The sequence below is a fragment of the Monodon monoceros genome, unplaced genomic scaffold, assembly GCF_005190385.1.
Source record: "Monodon monoceros isolate NGI ecotype Baffin Bay Population unplaced genomic scaffold, NGI_Narwhal_1 Super_Scaffold_11, whole genome shotgun sequence".
NCBI lineage: Eukaryota > Metazoa > Chordata > Mammalia > Artiodactyla > Monodontidae > Monodon > Monodon monoceros.
The window spans coordinates 87,510,524-87,524,713 of NW_021703767.1; the positions used below are offsets into that span (position 1 = coordinate 87,510,524).

The window sequence follows — 14,190 nt, forward strand, 5'->3', positions numbered from 1 at the left end:
AGTGACTCAGATTATCTGGGGAGTTTTTATAAAATACACATGGCTGAACCATGACTTAGAGATTTTCAATCAGTAAATTTAGAGTGGTACTCAGACATATGTGTGTTTTTAAAATGCTTCCTCAGTGATTCTGATATATACCTTCAGTTCAGAATTACTAGTTTATAGGAATATTTCCTGCATTTTCTGATTACCTTCAGTAGGGAGAGTAGGACTGAGCAGTCCCTCATCCTTTCCCTACCCCAGCCTCCAATGCATACACATATGAGCAGAGGTCACTCATGTGAACAGTAAAACAAACAACAACAACAAAAAGCTAATTGGAAAGGCAAGAGAAGCATAGAAAAAAGGAACATATAGAAATCACAATGTAATAAGATTAATGAAAATCTACACATATATCAGTAATTGCAATAAATGTAAACTTACTAAAGTCCCAGTTAAAAGACAAAGATTTTAAGATTAGGTAAAAAATATTCAGCTGAAATGAAGGAAGCTGAGGTAGGTCTCTTAATATTAGATTAAAAAAACTTTAGGATAGAAGGTGGTTTAGACTTATGTTCTCTGATCAGAGTACAATTAAATGAGATGTCAATAATAAAAATATAAAAAAGCAAACAAAATTTTTATGTGTTTGGAAGTTTTTAAACATTTCTAAATAACTCATGGGCCAAAGAAGAAATCATACTGGTGATGGAGAATTCTTAGACCCAGATAGTAATAAAAATACACCAATATTTGTAGCATGCAGTTAAAGTAACATTTTGAGAAAAGCCTTAAATGTTTATTATTATAGTAGAAAGGAAAAGCAGAAAATGATTGAGCTAATGGTCCAACTTAAGAAGTCAGTTACGTAAAGAAAAAAATTATCAATAATTCCACCTACATCATTCCAATTCTTTGTGTATGTTACTTCTGTAAAATGGAAATGTAATCATATTTTGTGATATTTTTATTTTACTTAATAGCATATTATAATCAAATATTGTTACTAAAGAGTTTTCTATAACCTTGTTTTTAGTGACTGTATAGTTTTTCATTGCATTCATTACCATGATTTTTCGAGTTATATTTTTGGATCTTTCCTTTCCCCTCACCCTCCCAAAAAAGCTTTTATAAACTCTGATGAAATAAATGTCCTTGCTCATAAATCTCTATGCAAAAATTCTCAACATTTTCTTAGTATAATTCTTAGAATTTTTGGATTAAAGAATTAGCATAATTATACAGATTTTTATATAATGCTTGGAAATGAAAGTATTTTTTAAATTATATTTACTTTTTAGAGACATTGCCATTTAGAGTTTGGGGCTGGCTCTACAGTAACATTTCTGACGATAGTTGGAGGAATCATTTTAGCTTTTTAAGTTGAACCTGTATAAAATTGTAATTTAAAACACCCATTAACTTTACATTCTTTTAAAGCTAGGAATCTGTGAATTTTATACTTTGAGCTTAGAATTACAAATTACAGTGATAATTGGTCAGACCACCATTCACTTAGTGTGCTGAAGTGAGTACATTACTTTTGCCTCTTGCTTTAGCAGGTCCTTACTTCAATCCCCGCTCTCGGCAGAGAATTCCACGGGATCTGGCCATGTGCGTTACTCCAAGTGGCCAGTTTTACTGTTCCATGTGTAATGTTGGGGCCGGCGAAGAAATGGAATTCCGGCAGCACTTAGAGAGCAAGCAACATAAAAGCAAGGTGTCTGAACAGCGGTACAGGAATGAGATGGAGAATCTGGGATATGTATAGTGATTGTCATATTCAGATAGAGCAGCTTGTCCTGCCTGTTGTTTGCCTTCTGTCAACATGTTCTGCTTTGTGGTTCTTTTGATATGAGTACATTCCTCTGCTTAATGTTAATACACCTAACCTGCAGTGATACCACAAGGTGTCAAAACTGGGGAAGGAAGAGAACATGCTTAGGTCATGATGCTTTTTCAGGTCAGTTGTGTTGAGCTGCTTAAAGCCTGTGACCTACCTACCCCATGAGAAATAACTTTTTATCTTGACCGAGTTCTGGTCAACTAGTAGCCTGACCACATAGAGCTTTAGCTATTTAAAAACGTCATCTTTTTCTGCAATTTTAGTGTTACGTACTGCTAAATAAATAATTTTATTGAGTTCTTGCTTCAGATCATAGTAAAAACAGGTAAGCAAAGATTTTAGTTTCCCAAGGCTTCTTTGGAATCACCACCTCAACTCAATGCGTTGTCAGTAGGATATACTATGTAAAACTGCTTTAGAGTCCTTCCCAGGACAGTTTTTCTCTTTATCTTGTCCTCCAATTATTGAAATGCAGGTTTTCTTGGATTCAGACAGTTCTAATGTGCTTGTGTACTTCCAAACAGTGAAACTTCATTTCCAGTTGTGAATTTCACAAATTTAAATTCACCTTCTTCCCACCTCTTTTCTTCCCCCAGTTGAATTAGCTTATCCAATAAGCTCATTTTCATGCCGCAGCTATGTTGTGGGCTTTCCAAGCCTCACATTTGAATATCTAATGAGTTTAGAATAGATGTGACTTAAAAAAAAAAATACGTTTTTTTCAGTTGGTTTTAGGAAATGAAATGTGTTTGATATTTCAATTTAGAGTTACTTGATGATAATAACATGTACTTATATGATGGTCTCAACTGTAAGTTCAGATCCCTTGATGTTTGTTTTCGTAGACTTTTTAGGTAAACAGATCCTTACGTTTTACTTACATTCTTCTTTGTCTTGCTAGTTTGTTGACTGTCCTGAAAAATACCACACCTTTACTATTTCTGAGATAGAGAAGAATTTTTTTAAAAAGTTAATCAAATTTTAGTATCATCATTTCCAATAGAAAAATACCTGAACTTTGGTATTATTCTTTATAATCTAGCTTCCTTGAAGATAATAAAAATATATTATAGATTACTTTCATATCTGATAATTTCAACAGTATTATTATTTTTATTCTTTGTTTTTAAAATGAGAAGCTCTAGTGTTACATCTAGATTAAATAATGGAGGATTCTATGAACTTTCATTAACCATATTTTACCTATTTACTGTATTTACATGGATAAGACTGGTGCTCATCCATACTTCTTTTGAAAGGCCATGTTCACCAGGTAGTTTATATTGAGCAGTATCTGTGTACTATGGTAAATTCACTTTTGATTGCTTATATTATTAATTAAAAATAAAACTCCTATTTTTCCTTGAAAATTCTGTAGGCAAAGAGATGAGAAGAAGGAAAATTATAATCATCATTCCTCTCCTTTAGTACTTCTGAACAATTTTTAAATACCAGACCCATATTTAAAATTAAGTTTTGTGATTTACCTCTGGTACACCACCAAGTTGCCCTTCTGTTGAAGTGGTGGTTTTTTTAAAAGTAAAATTGCTTAGTAATTTTATTTTCTCCCAGAAACAAAAGAATGAAATAATATTCTGTTGAGGTTCTATGTAGACCTGTGACTCTTAGTATAATAACCCTTTTTGTAGTAACCTATAAAGTATAATTGATTATTTTAGGGCAATTTAGAGCCTATCTTATTGGTCAGTAGGTTACTCATTTTGCTGCTAAGTATAATTTTTTGGTAGATTTTAATATGACAGTTCTGGCCACATGGTTCTGTGATTATTTAAAAATCTCATTTTTTCCCCTCTCAGTATGTGTGACTATATATATGTATACACATGTATAGGTATGTGTGTGTGTATATATATGTATTTATATATATACACACATATATGTATAAAACTATGTACATATAGCTTTATGTGATACCATAGAGAAGATTTCATTGAATCCTTAGATAACAGTAAAAGATTGTGGATAAAAATTTACATTTTATAAAAGTGGCATTCATCCACTTTCAGTTTTTCCTTTGCAAATAAAATTAAAGGAAGGATTCCCTCTACTCTCCCCACGTAACAATTTCATTATATATATATAACAGCAGTGGACTTAAGGCCTTAATGTTTTTCCTGGCCTTGCATATTCAGGTTTCTCATCTCTCAGTGCCCTTAATGGATGTTATGAATCCATAAACTCATTTTCTTTTAAAGAAAAAAGTTAGATTTGTAGTGTTAATTCTTACTTGTTACATTTCTTTGCACTAAAAAAGAGTGATGTGTTTGTTTTATATGACACTTTAGATACCATATTGCCTACAATAGCTGGGTTTGCTCCTTAATTTCCAAACTCTAGGAAGTTGATAAATAACTTCTATGATCATTTATAAAGGTTACATACACGTCCAAAAAAAATCACACATCTCTGTGACAGTGGGTTATGTTTTGAGCTTGTTACCTTGCAATATTCTCCTGTGTTCCATAGGTGAAACAAAGTGTGACAAAGGTGTCAGAAAGGAAATGCCTAAATAAATACATCTCTTCATGGTACAATTTCTCATACTCATGCATTCCTTACAGACAGTGGGTTTTTTTCCCCTGTCAAAGAAGGCTATTGTTACTACTGCAGTCAGTGATACGTGATCTCATTTGGTTTCATTTAGTGAAATCGAGTCCTGCTCTTTATTGTGCTTTAGAATTTGCACTCTGTGCTCCCCAGGAATCATGTTAGTATCTTTTTATATTCTGTATATAAGGACGGACAGAGGCCTAACCAATGGAAAACCTTTAGTCAAGTAAGTAGCTTCCAGTAATTATCTGCAAGAAGAACTCAGAGCATCAACGTCTCTTTTCTCTGTGAATATCTTTGTGTAAGTTGTCATTCAAAAATCAGTGTTCGAAGAGAACAATTAGAAACTCTTCTAAGATATCGAGGGCAAGAAGTTGTGAAGGAAAAATTTTTGTGTTCCAATTAAAAGATTGGATTGCTTATGCCTTCGAAGTGTTTTTTCAAAAATGTTCAGCTACAGAACCGAGTGTGCCATGTAATCCTTTGGACCCCACATTGAAAACACTGTGTTGGTCTTGTCTTTGTGTATCACGTACCACAACTTGTAAATATGTGCATGTTGTTTATGACGTTTGTCTGCTTGTCTCTTATAGCACAGAATTCCGCAAGGTGAATACTTGTTTTATACGATTCATTTAGAAGAAGTTCTGCCTCCAACTCCTCCTCCCTATTGCCCCTTTTCATTAGTTGGTAAACTTAGAAAACCATTTAGAGTTTTTGAAACCCTGAGATTGAATGAAGAACCATGGCTATCAGAGATCATCCCCATGTCCCTCTTACTTAAACAACTAAAAGGAAAGCATGAGATCTTCCACTTTATTTTACAGAGCTGTTCTCCAGTACTGGTGTGCTTGCTTGTAGCTACACTATCTACACTTTGAACAAGGATAAAAGGATATATGTATATATCTATATCTGGTTAAATCTTCCTCTGTAGATAGATTAGTGGTGGGATTAATGATTCCTTCACTCCTGAATTGGCTGGGATTATGAGCAACGACAGTTTGAGGACTATCCAGTGACCCATGTGAAACGAGTCTTGCTTGTGTCAGGGGAGACAGGTAGCTGTTCTGCATAATATGCTCTACAGAGAGGCCTAGGAGTGATGGATTTGGAACCTAATCTGTTTTGTTTCCTCAGTGTCAGAACATAGGCTGGAAGTACCTTCTAAAAAAACTTGTTGGGACATGTACTAAAGACAACAGAGCTGCTTTAGAGATAGAGAAATGTTTTGTCAGTATAGGCAAAAGTTTAATGCAGGCTTTTGAACAGATATTTTAAAAATATTCCACCTTACCAACTTTTTTTTTTTAACCAGCAAAATCACCCTTCAGGAGCTTCAGGCATAATAAAGAATATTTTGTTGTTGCTTTAGTTTTTTGGTGGTGGACCCCTGCCATTGTGAGCTATTACTGTCAATCTAACTGAATGGACAAATAGCTGTGTAAATAGCTTCTCATATGATATTTCTACTGATAGCTGTTTGACTTTGCCTTCTTGTTATGAATGGGAGGATCATTTATCAACTCCCTTTCTGGGTAGCTACCAAAAAAAACCTGGCTTATGGTACCATGTGACCCTGTCTTTGATAAGCCCAGAATATGAGTGCCTTTAGCAAGTTTTAGCATTTCACAGAGAGAAGAGATGATAGAATTATTGCCATTAATCACGATTCATAAAACAGGAGCTTGGAATAACAAAGCTTTATGCGCATTCTGTGTTCTACATCTTTTTTTTTTCTTTATGCAATCTCAATTTGATATTGAGTAAGACTGTATCATTATTGATCAGGAACCATACATCCTGAAAATGAATCCAGTTGTCCCAGGCTGGCAACAGTCATTGATTTTTGTTTTTCGCCTTGATCTGTGTTACATTTATATTTAGTGAATAGTAGTGTGGTGGATTGGGAGAGCTTGATATTGAAGTCTGGAAAAACTTTATTCCAGTGTCTTTTTCAAACTTATCTGTAGAGAGGATAGAATTATGTATTTGCAAATGAAGTGTGTGAAGAGACTGTCTTCACAATACTTATTAATTGTACTAGTTCGTCTCTACATTAAAAACAGGCATCTTCACAAATCAGGTTCAAGGTGTTTTAAAACAAAATTTTCCTTGCTTCAATTAATTTAAAATTTTAAATTGCCTGAGTACTTTGAGTCTTTAAAACACAGTGCTAAATTAATTTTCTTGTAGAAATGTTAACATTTTTCTTGACATTTTATTATGAAAATTTTTAAACATAGAGTTGAAGAATTTTACAATACACTACCACTAGATTCTACCATCAACATTTTCCAGTACTTGTATTACTGCATATCTGTCTATCCCTCTATTTATCCATCAAACAATGGAGTTTTAAAAAAATACACATTTTAATGTAAATTTCAGACATTTCCCTTAAACACTTTAGCATAGGTGGCATTAACTGTAGTTTAATATTTGTCTGCATATTAACATCTTTTAAAAAGCTGTGTATGAAGTTGAAAACCTGAGCCAATTAACATATGTCCTTTTCTCCTGTGGACTTTAGCCTTCCACTTTCAGTTTCTGTATGTGTTTAGAGTGAGGGAAGACGACTCCTTTTCAAACTGAAGTTTTCGGGTGTTGGTTGTTTTAAATGCTAATTGTCATACATTTTAAAGCTTCATGACAAGAATTTTTTCTTTACCCCTCCTCTTATGATGTATTTTTGCTGAACTATGCAGCTTCTTTAGAAAACTGTAAATTACTGATTGGGGTTTATTAAATCAGCTATACCTCATTTCAATCTACTGCTGCTTTTCCCCATGGTATCACTTCTTTTACTACTTTCACATGTTCTACCAGAAAGTAGAGAGGAGTAAAGAGTCAACCCCGTAGACTATTAGCTGTTTTAATCAACTCTACAGGAACAGATTGAGTAGTTTAGAAAGTGGAACCATTAATTTATCTAAAGCCTTTGACTTCCCTGAGAATTGTAATTGCCCGTGCTTTCTCTTAGCCATAATTAGCAGGATTAAAAATGATTGTACTGTACGATGAGTTGTTGAAATTGTGAGCCTTAGTAACCATCTTCAGCTTTACTCTAGTACTGTTTAGGGAAAAGTTTTGACATATGCCTTTATTTTTATGCCAATTTTTTTGTGGACAAAATCGGAAGAATTTAAGTGACTTATTGCAGGTCATGAAGATTCAGCGGGTAAGTCAGAACTGAAACGTCAGTATTCCTGATGCATGTTCTTGTGCTTGCTTGATAAAATTCATGGCTTTCAAAATAACACTTCCTTTGGGGCCCTTAAAATGAAAATATGTATTTTTACTAATTAGACTTTCACTTTTAGACATTTCACAATTCTTTGAACTTAAGATTTTTCCATGGTCAGAGTTCCTCATTAAGTCAATGCAACTGCTAAAAATCTCACTAACAATACAGGTTTTATCAGATTTCCTTTTGCATTATATAACTTTCTTATTCATTCATAACTCTTTCTATGTAAGTGCTTAAGTGACCCCCTCACTAGTGAAAATAAATGTTCTATATCGCTGATTATATGTATATTCTCTACACGATATATTTTTTTAAGGAAAAGTAACCCCATGTGTCTGGATGAACGATATTACCCTAGGGCAAAGCACATATAAAGCAGTTTATTTCTACTCTGAAAAATCTGGCATTTATGGGAACAAAACTCTTTTAGAGTGGCTGGTCATTGTTTTGCCTTCTTTTGGTACTTGAGCATATTTCTGTGGTTTTGTAAATTAGTGTGTCGTTTTGTAAGAATTTCATGTTATTCTGTATTAATTGGTGTTCACCTTGTGGTATCCTCGGCTGCCGTAATAATTTACTTTGGGTGTGGTGTGTCTGCTTTGAAATGCCTTACTAGAGTATGTCAGACTCTGCTCTACAGCATTTCATGTATCTGCTAGGACAATAAGTTGCCTCTCTTGGAAGTATGCTCTAGATCCAGAAGCAAAACTGATTTTGCTTTCACTGTTAATGTTGCGCAGCCATTGTTTTAAATTAGAGAATAAAATCGTGGAAAACCAAGGGAGGCTTTAGAACCCTTCATTTAATGGCATGGCAAACTTTTAAAACTGCTTTTACTGTTTCACTAGGACAAGGTCTCTGGTAAAGGATATAGCTAAAAAATGCCAGCCAAAACTGTATGAAATTGGGATTGTTTCCTACAATTTTCCCTAAATGTCATACAGGGGTTTAACATCTGTATATGCTGTATATGCTATGTGCCAGTCACCACTTTGGAAATCTGTTTGTGTTCTGAGGCTACATAAATGACAAAAGTGTCATGGGATTAAAACCACTCAACTGTGAATTGTGAAACTGAAATTGCTCTTTTGGTTTTATTTTCTTCAGCATATTGGATAGAGAAATCTGAAAGTTATTTAAAATTTACACTGCTTTTGTTGATGGCTCATTTTGGCTGTGTATACTCACTTATGTATTGATTTCTGATAAAGGCTTGACATTATTATAACAGTCATTTTGCGTTCAATTTAATAAAAGAGTTTCTGATTCTTGTCTGCACATCATTTGCTTATGAGTTGGAGATCAAGGAAAGAAGGTACATTGTCAGCACTGAGGTGCTGAGGTGTTATTTTTGATGCAGATGGTTGATGGCTGTGGATTCACCATTCATCAGTCTGCATGTACTCTACCACCTGCTTCTTGAACTCATGCAGAGTATTGTCAGCTACTTGGGCTTGCAGTAGAATTGACCCAGCTGCCCATGCTACCTACCCCTTTCCCCCATCACTGGAGTTCACCTGGGACTGGAGCGAGTTCTCAATTTTGTTGATGTATTTTAAAGTTTATCTTTCCTTCAAATTCTGAGAAAAGTTGCTTAGCGGGACCATAACTGCTGCTTCTGGAAATAAACACATATTAAAAGGCGTATATGCCCGCTAATCTTTTGTGTATTTCACATATAAAATACTCTTGCAAATATAATCAGCTTATATAAACAATATATTACTGGGGTATGGTCTTTTAAGCACCCTGGTTAACTGTATGCAATGTGCTTTTGAACTTGAATGCTTATTTTAAAAAGAAGATTATAGGCCTGGAAGGTGCTGTTGTGGTTTTTTTTAATTGGGATGCAAGACACATACGCTTACTGTCGTGGGAAAAATTCTTGTGTCTGCACAGAAAAAATGTTTCTGAATGAAGTGAACAGATTGTATTGAATCTGTCTGTGTGTTGTAAAATACTCAAGGCATCGTCACATTTTATTAAATCATCTACAGGAGATTTTTAGCTTAAAAGAAAGCCACGATAATGGGCATAAAAACAGAGTTTTAAACCACTTGAGCTTGTCAGATTTTCTTTCTTCAGGCATTTCTGAGGCTTATGTGTTTGCTGAAAATCTATTCAAGGTCAAGCATGGGGTATTATCTTTTAAAATTGCCTGTATGGCAAAGACTAACACTGAACTTTCCCAGTCTGTTATAAATTGATACAAGATTGTTAAGATCAGAAATAGATCTTGTTGTGATAAGTTTTAAGATTTTTATCATCTGAGTTGAAACTTAACCCACCAAGTTTTATTCCTACTTGTGAGACATTCATAGACTGTTGAAAATTGGGAACTTAGAAAAAGATAAAGACAGGTAACTATTTTGAAGTATAAATATTATTTAATAGAGATGTGATTATGAGTTCTTACCCTGTATCAGAAAACAAAAGTCACCTGAAAATACACTCCATAGTGTGTGTGTGTGTGTGTGTGTGTGTGTGTGTGAGAGAGAGAGAGACAGAGAGAGAGACAGAGAGAGAGACAGAGAGAGATGTGTATTGGGGGGAGTAGATGGAAATATGTTTTAAGATGATCAAATACTTGTAATGAAGTATGTCCAAAGGAACAGACGGAAATTTGCCACTGGAAGAAATATGCTCCACCACGGGCAGTCTATAACTTCTGCTTGGCATTTTGGATAAGTTTTTAAGTATGTAATTGGAGCTTCAAATGTGTTTTGGCTGGCAGCCAACCCTCCAGACAGGAACAAGATGTCTTTCATATTAGCCTCAATTTTTTAATCTTTGCTGATGATAGAGGGTGTTCTCTATCCTTGTTTTCTGGAAACAGCTTACCAGGTTATGGACTTTGACCAAAGGTATATAGTGCCACCCTGTGGACTCTTTAAATCTTGCAGTTAGCAGTTTGAATGTGGTTGGTACACTACCTTTGAAGCAGGATCTTTGGCTAAAAAACACCTAGTGGTGGAAAAGACTTTTTATCCATAAATAAAGCAAAGGCAGATATGTCTTTGGGAGATATTGAGGAGTGTATTCTTTTACAACTTTATCTGCTAAAGTGTGCAGAGTGGGAAAAGTGGCAGATCTGGATTCAGGATACATATGTATGTATATGTCTGTATATATATGCATATGTGTCTATGATTTTTTTGGTGATGTTTTAAAAAATGTCTATTTTGCTTTAAAGAATCCATTATCCATACATTTTTGGGTATGTGAACAACAAGCATGGAAACTACATTAAAATGATGGTCAACAAAGGTCCCAAACTAGAAGGAAAGGACTAGAAAAATCATCAAAGAAGATTGTTGAAAATTTAAAAAATTATATACAGGGACAAATGTTAACAGACATGTGTAAATCATGCTGACAATATACAAACTAAACTAGATAATACTGAGGTTTTCTCAAACATAATTTATTTTGGAGAACATAATGTTTTCTGCCTCAATAAGCTAGCAGTCCATAAAGAGACATATTTTTAAGTCTTTTATTAAATATTTCAAACGTTTAGAAAAAGTACATACTAAGATAACTGGTTCCAGTTCTGTTACCTGTGTGCTCTTGGGCATGTCACTTAACCTCTCTAACATTCAGTTACTCAGAATTGGGGTATTAGGTGCGAGTTCTAGTTATTTATTTTCATCCCTCTTAGTAGTATGGATAGTTTAGAGAATTGATCATTTAAAAATCAGTTGAGTTTTTTGAATAGATAAGTCTTGATCTCACCCCTGAACTCATGCTTCCCTGTTTCCTTCCTCAGAGGCGATCACAGTTACCAGTTTCTTAGCTATTTTCCCAGAGATATTCTATGCAATATGAATGGTGGCATTTCATACACTTTTTCCAGTGACCAATGTGCCTTGGCAGTCATTCTATACCAACACATGTGGATCTCATTCTTTTTGACAGTGTGGTGTTCCCTTGTATAATTCCAAAATTTCTTTTGTTGGTCCTCTACTGATGGATGTATATATTCTTGTGATTTGTTTAAGTTTAAAAACCTTTAAAAATCGTAGTAAAATATACATAACAAAATGTATCATTTTAACCATTTTTAAGTCTACAGTCCAGTGGCATTAAGTATATTCACATTGTTGTACAACTACCACCACCCTCCAACTCCAGAACTGTTTTCTTCTTCCTAAACTGAAACTATGTAACTCATTAAAAAACGCTCTTTCCCGCCCACCACCCCACCCCGAGCATGGCAACCACCGTTCTACTCTCTGTCTTTATGAATTTGACTATTCTAGGTACCGCATTTAAGTGGAATCATACAGTAATTGTCTTCTTGTGACTGTCTTATTTCATTTAGCTTAATATCCTCAAGGTTCATCCAAGTTGTAGCATGTGTCAGAGTTCCTTTCCTTTATAGGCCAAATAATATTTCATTGTATGTATATACTGCATTTTGTTTATCCATTCGTCTGTTGATGGACATTTGGGCTGCTTCTACCTTTTGGCTATTGTGAATAATGCTGCTATGAACGTGGGTGTACAAAAATTTTAAACTTTTAAAAATTATGAATTATTTCATATATGCAATATAGAGGAAAACCAAACAGACGTACATATACTCATCACAAAGCTTGCCAGCGCTATCAAATCCTAACATTTTGCCATATTTTATTCTGATATTTTGAAGTACAGATTCAGCTGTAGCCCACTGTGCACATTTTCCCAATTCTAATCTCATCTCTCCCCAGAAAAACCCACATCTTGAACTTGGTATTTATTATTCCACGTACATTACTATATTAATATCATATGTATCATAAACAATATATAGTATTGTTTATGCTTTCAAAATTAATATAAATGGCATCACAATATGCAGATATCTCTATTTTTCTTTTTTCTCATTGTTTTTGAGATTTATCGATATACATTTAGCTATAATTTATTCATTTTAAATACTATATAGTGTCCCACTGTCTGAATTCATCCTTCTGTTGATGAACATCTAGGTGGTTTTTCAATATTTCCTTTTTAGAAACAATACTGCAGTGGATTTTACAAATTTATCTCAATAGACTCTAGAAACTGGATCCTTGCTTCATCACCTCAGAACTTGTTACAAATGCAGCATCCCAGACTCCACTCCAGACCTACTGAATTAGAACCTATCTTTATGCAAGATCCCCAGGGGATTTGTAGGCATATTAAAATTTGATCAGTTGTCCTCAAACAGTCCCACAGTTGAATCCCCTGGGGAGTTAAAGCCAACAGCAATAACAATAACAGCAAACTTATGCCTGGGTCATTCCCCAAAGATTTTGATTTAATTGCTCTAGGATTTGCCTGCGTCTCCTGAGACTTCTAAAGCTTCTTAGGTGATTATAATATGTAGCCAAGATTTAGAATGACTGCTTGGACCAAAACAGCCGTGGCTGCATTGTGTGTGTTGCTTGGCTTTTACTGGGATGGCTCTTTAGAAAGGACAGTTTTACCAACAAGGGGCTAGAGCAGGCAGGTAGATATTATGATGGAATTTCTATTGCAGGAAATTTTCAAAACACTTGAGCAAATGCTTTGTCCTATTTTAAGTACAATTAGTTCTTAGTCCATAGAGCTTAATTTGCTTAACTCACACTTGTAAGGTACTAACTATATATCAGATAATCTTCTAAAGAGCACTTTGTTAATGTTATCTCTCTTAAAATTTGTTGCAAAATTTCCTTTCCACTTAAGAAATTTTGAGTGAAAAAGTGCAGTTTGACAGAAAGTTAGAATACGTTAGTCCTAAGAAAGATCACACTGCAGGATGCTGAGGCCCTGTGCTTTGTGTTCAGCGGGCTGTGAAGCACTCCATTTTCAGCATCCAGTCTGGGGCTCTTCCTGGGGGAAGCTGCCACCCACTTACTGGACAGGGCATAGGATTTGAGTGCATAAAAACTGCCGCTTCCCAAAGAAAGAGAACCTGGGACGTTGTCCCTTTAGTGATGTGGGCTTTTCTGCCCAACACTAAAATTGGAAACATTTCTGACCTTCAGTGGAGTCTTGGGAATAATTATTCACCTATCCAGTTACGCTGCATTTTTGCAAATAAGTTATAGAACAGAGCATTAAATCACAACTGGATCAGCTATTTTGAAGTGTATTTATGTGACCTGAAGGAACTTTCTCAAAAATTTGTTTTTTCCCATTACTTAAGTTCATGTTTAATCACGTAAGTAGACATACAAACATTTTCACTGTCAAATATTCCAACACTTTTGAAAAGGGAAAATGCTCCTTAAAATCCCCATTTCCCCAACCCCACTTTTCCCTTCCTAGAGGTAACTCGTACTACTAGCATGATGTGCATCCTTCCAAACCTATTTCACTGTATCTCTAAGTATATAGCTTTTATGTTTTACTGGAGAAGTTTTCTAAGCCCTTTAACTTTTAGTATCTGTTATAGTGCTTCTTATTTAACCATATGTTCTCATCTCTAGCCCAGATTTGCTAAATTCTTCCATGTGTGACACTAGATATGAATTTATTCACCCCCGTTACAGCTTAAAAATACACGCTAGAGAATTAAAAC

General features: G+C 34.7%; 1 protein-coding gene across 4 annotated transcripts in view; it reads left to right on the forward strand.

Moving 5' to 3' along the window:
• Positions 1–8,924, forward strand: part of ZMAT3 (zinc finger matrin-type 3) — a 32,100-nt gene extending 23,176 nt beyond the window's left edge. For 2 of the 4 annotated variants that reach the window (XM_029214956.1, XM_029214957.1), the window contains one exon: positions 1,545–8,924. In XM_029214956.1, coding sequence (XP_029070789.1) covers positions 1,545–1,756 — 212 coding nt within the window. In that variant the 3' untranslated portion in view covers positions 1,757–8,924. The remainder of the gene's footprint in view (positions 1–1,544) is intronic. The other 2 variants (XM_029214955.1, XM_029214958.1) reach the window with 2 other exon arrangements.
• Positions 8,925–14,190: the final 5,266 nt, after the last annotated feature.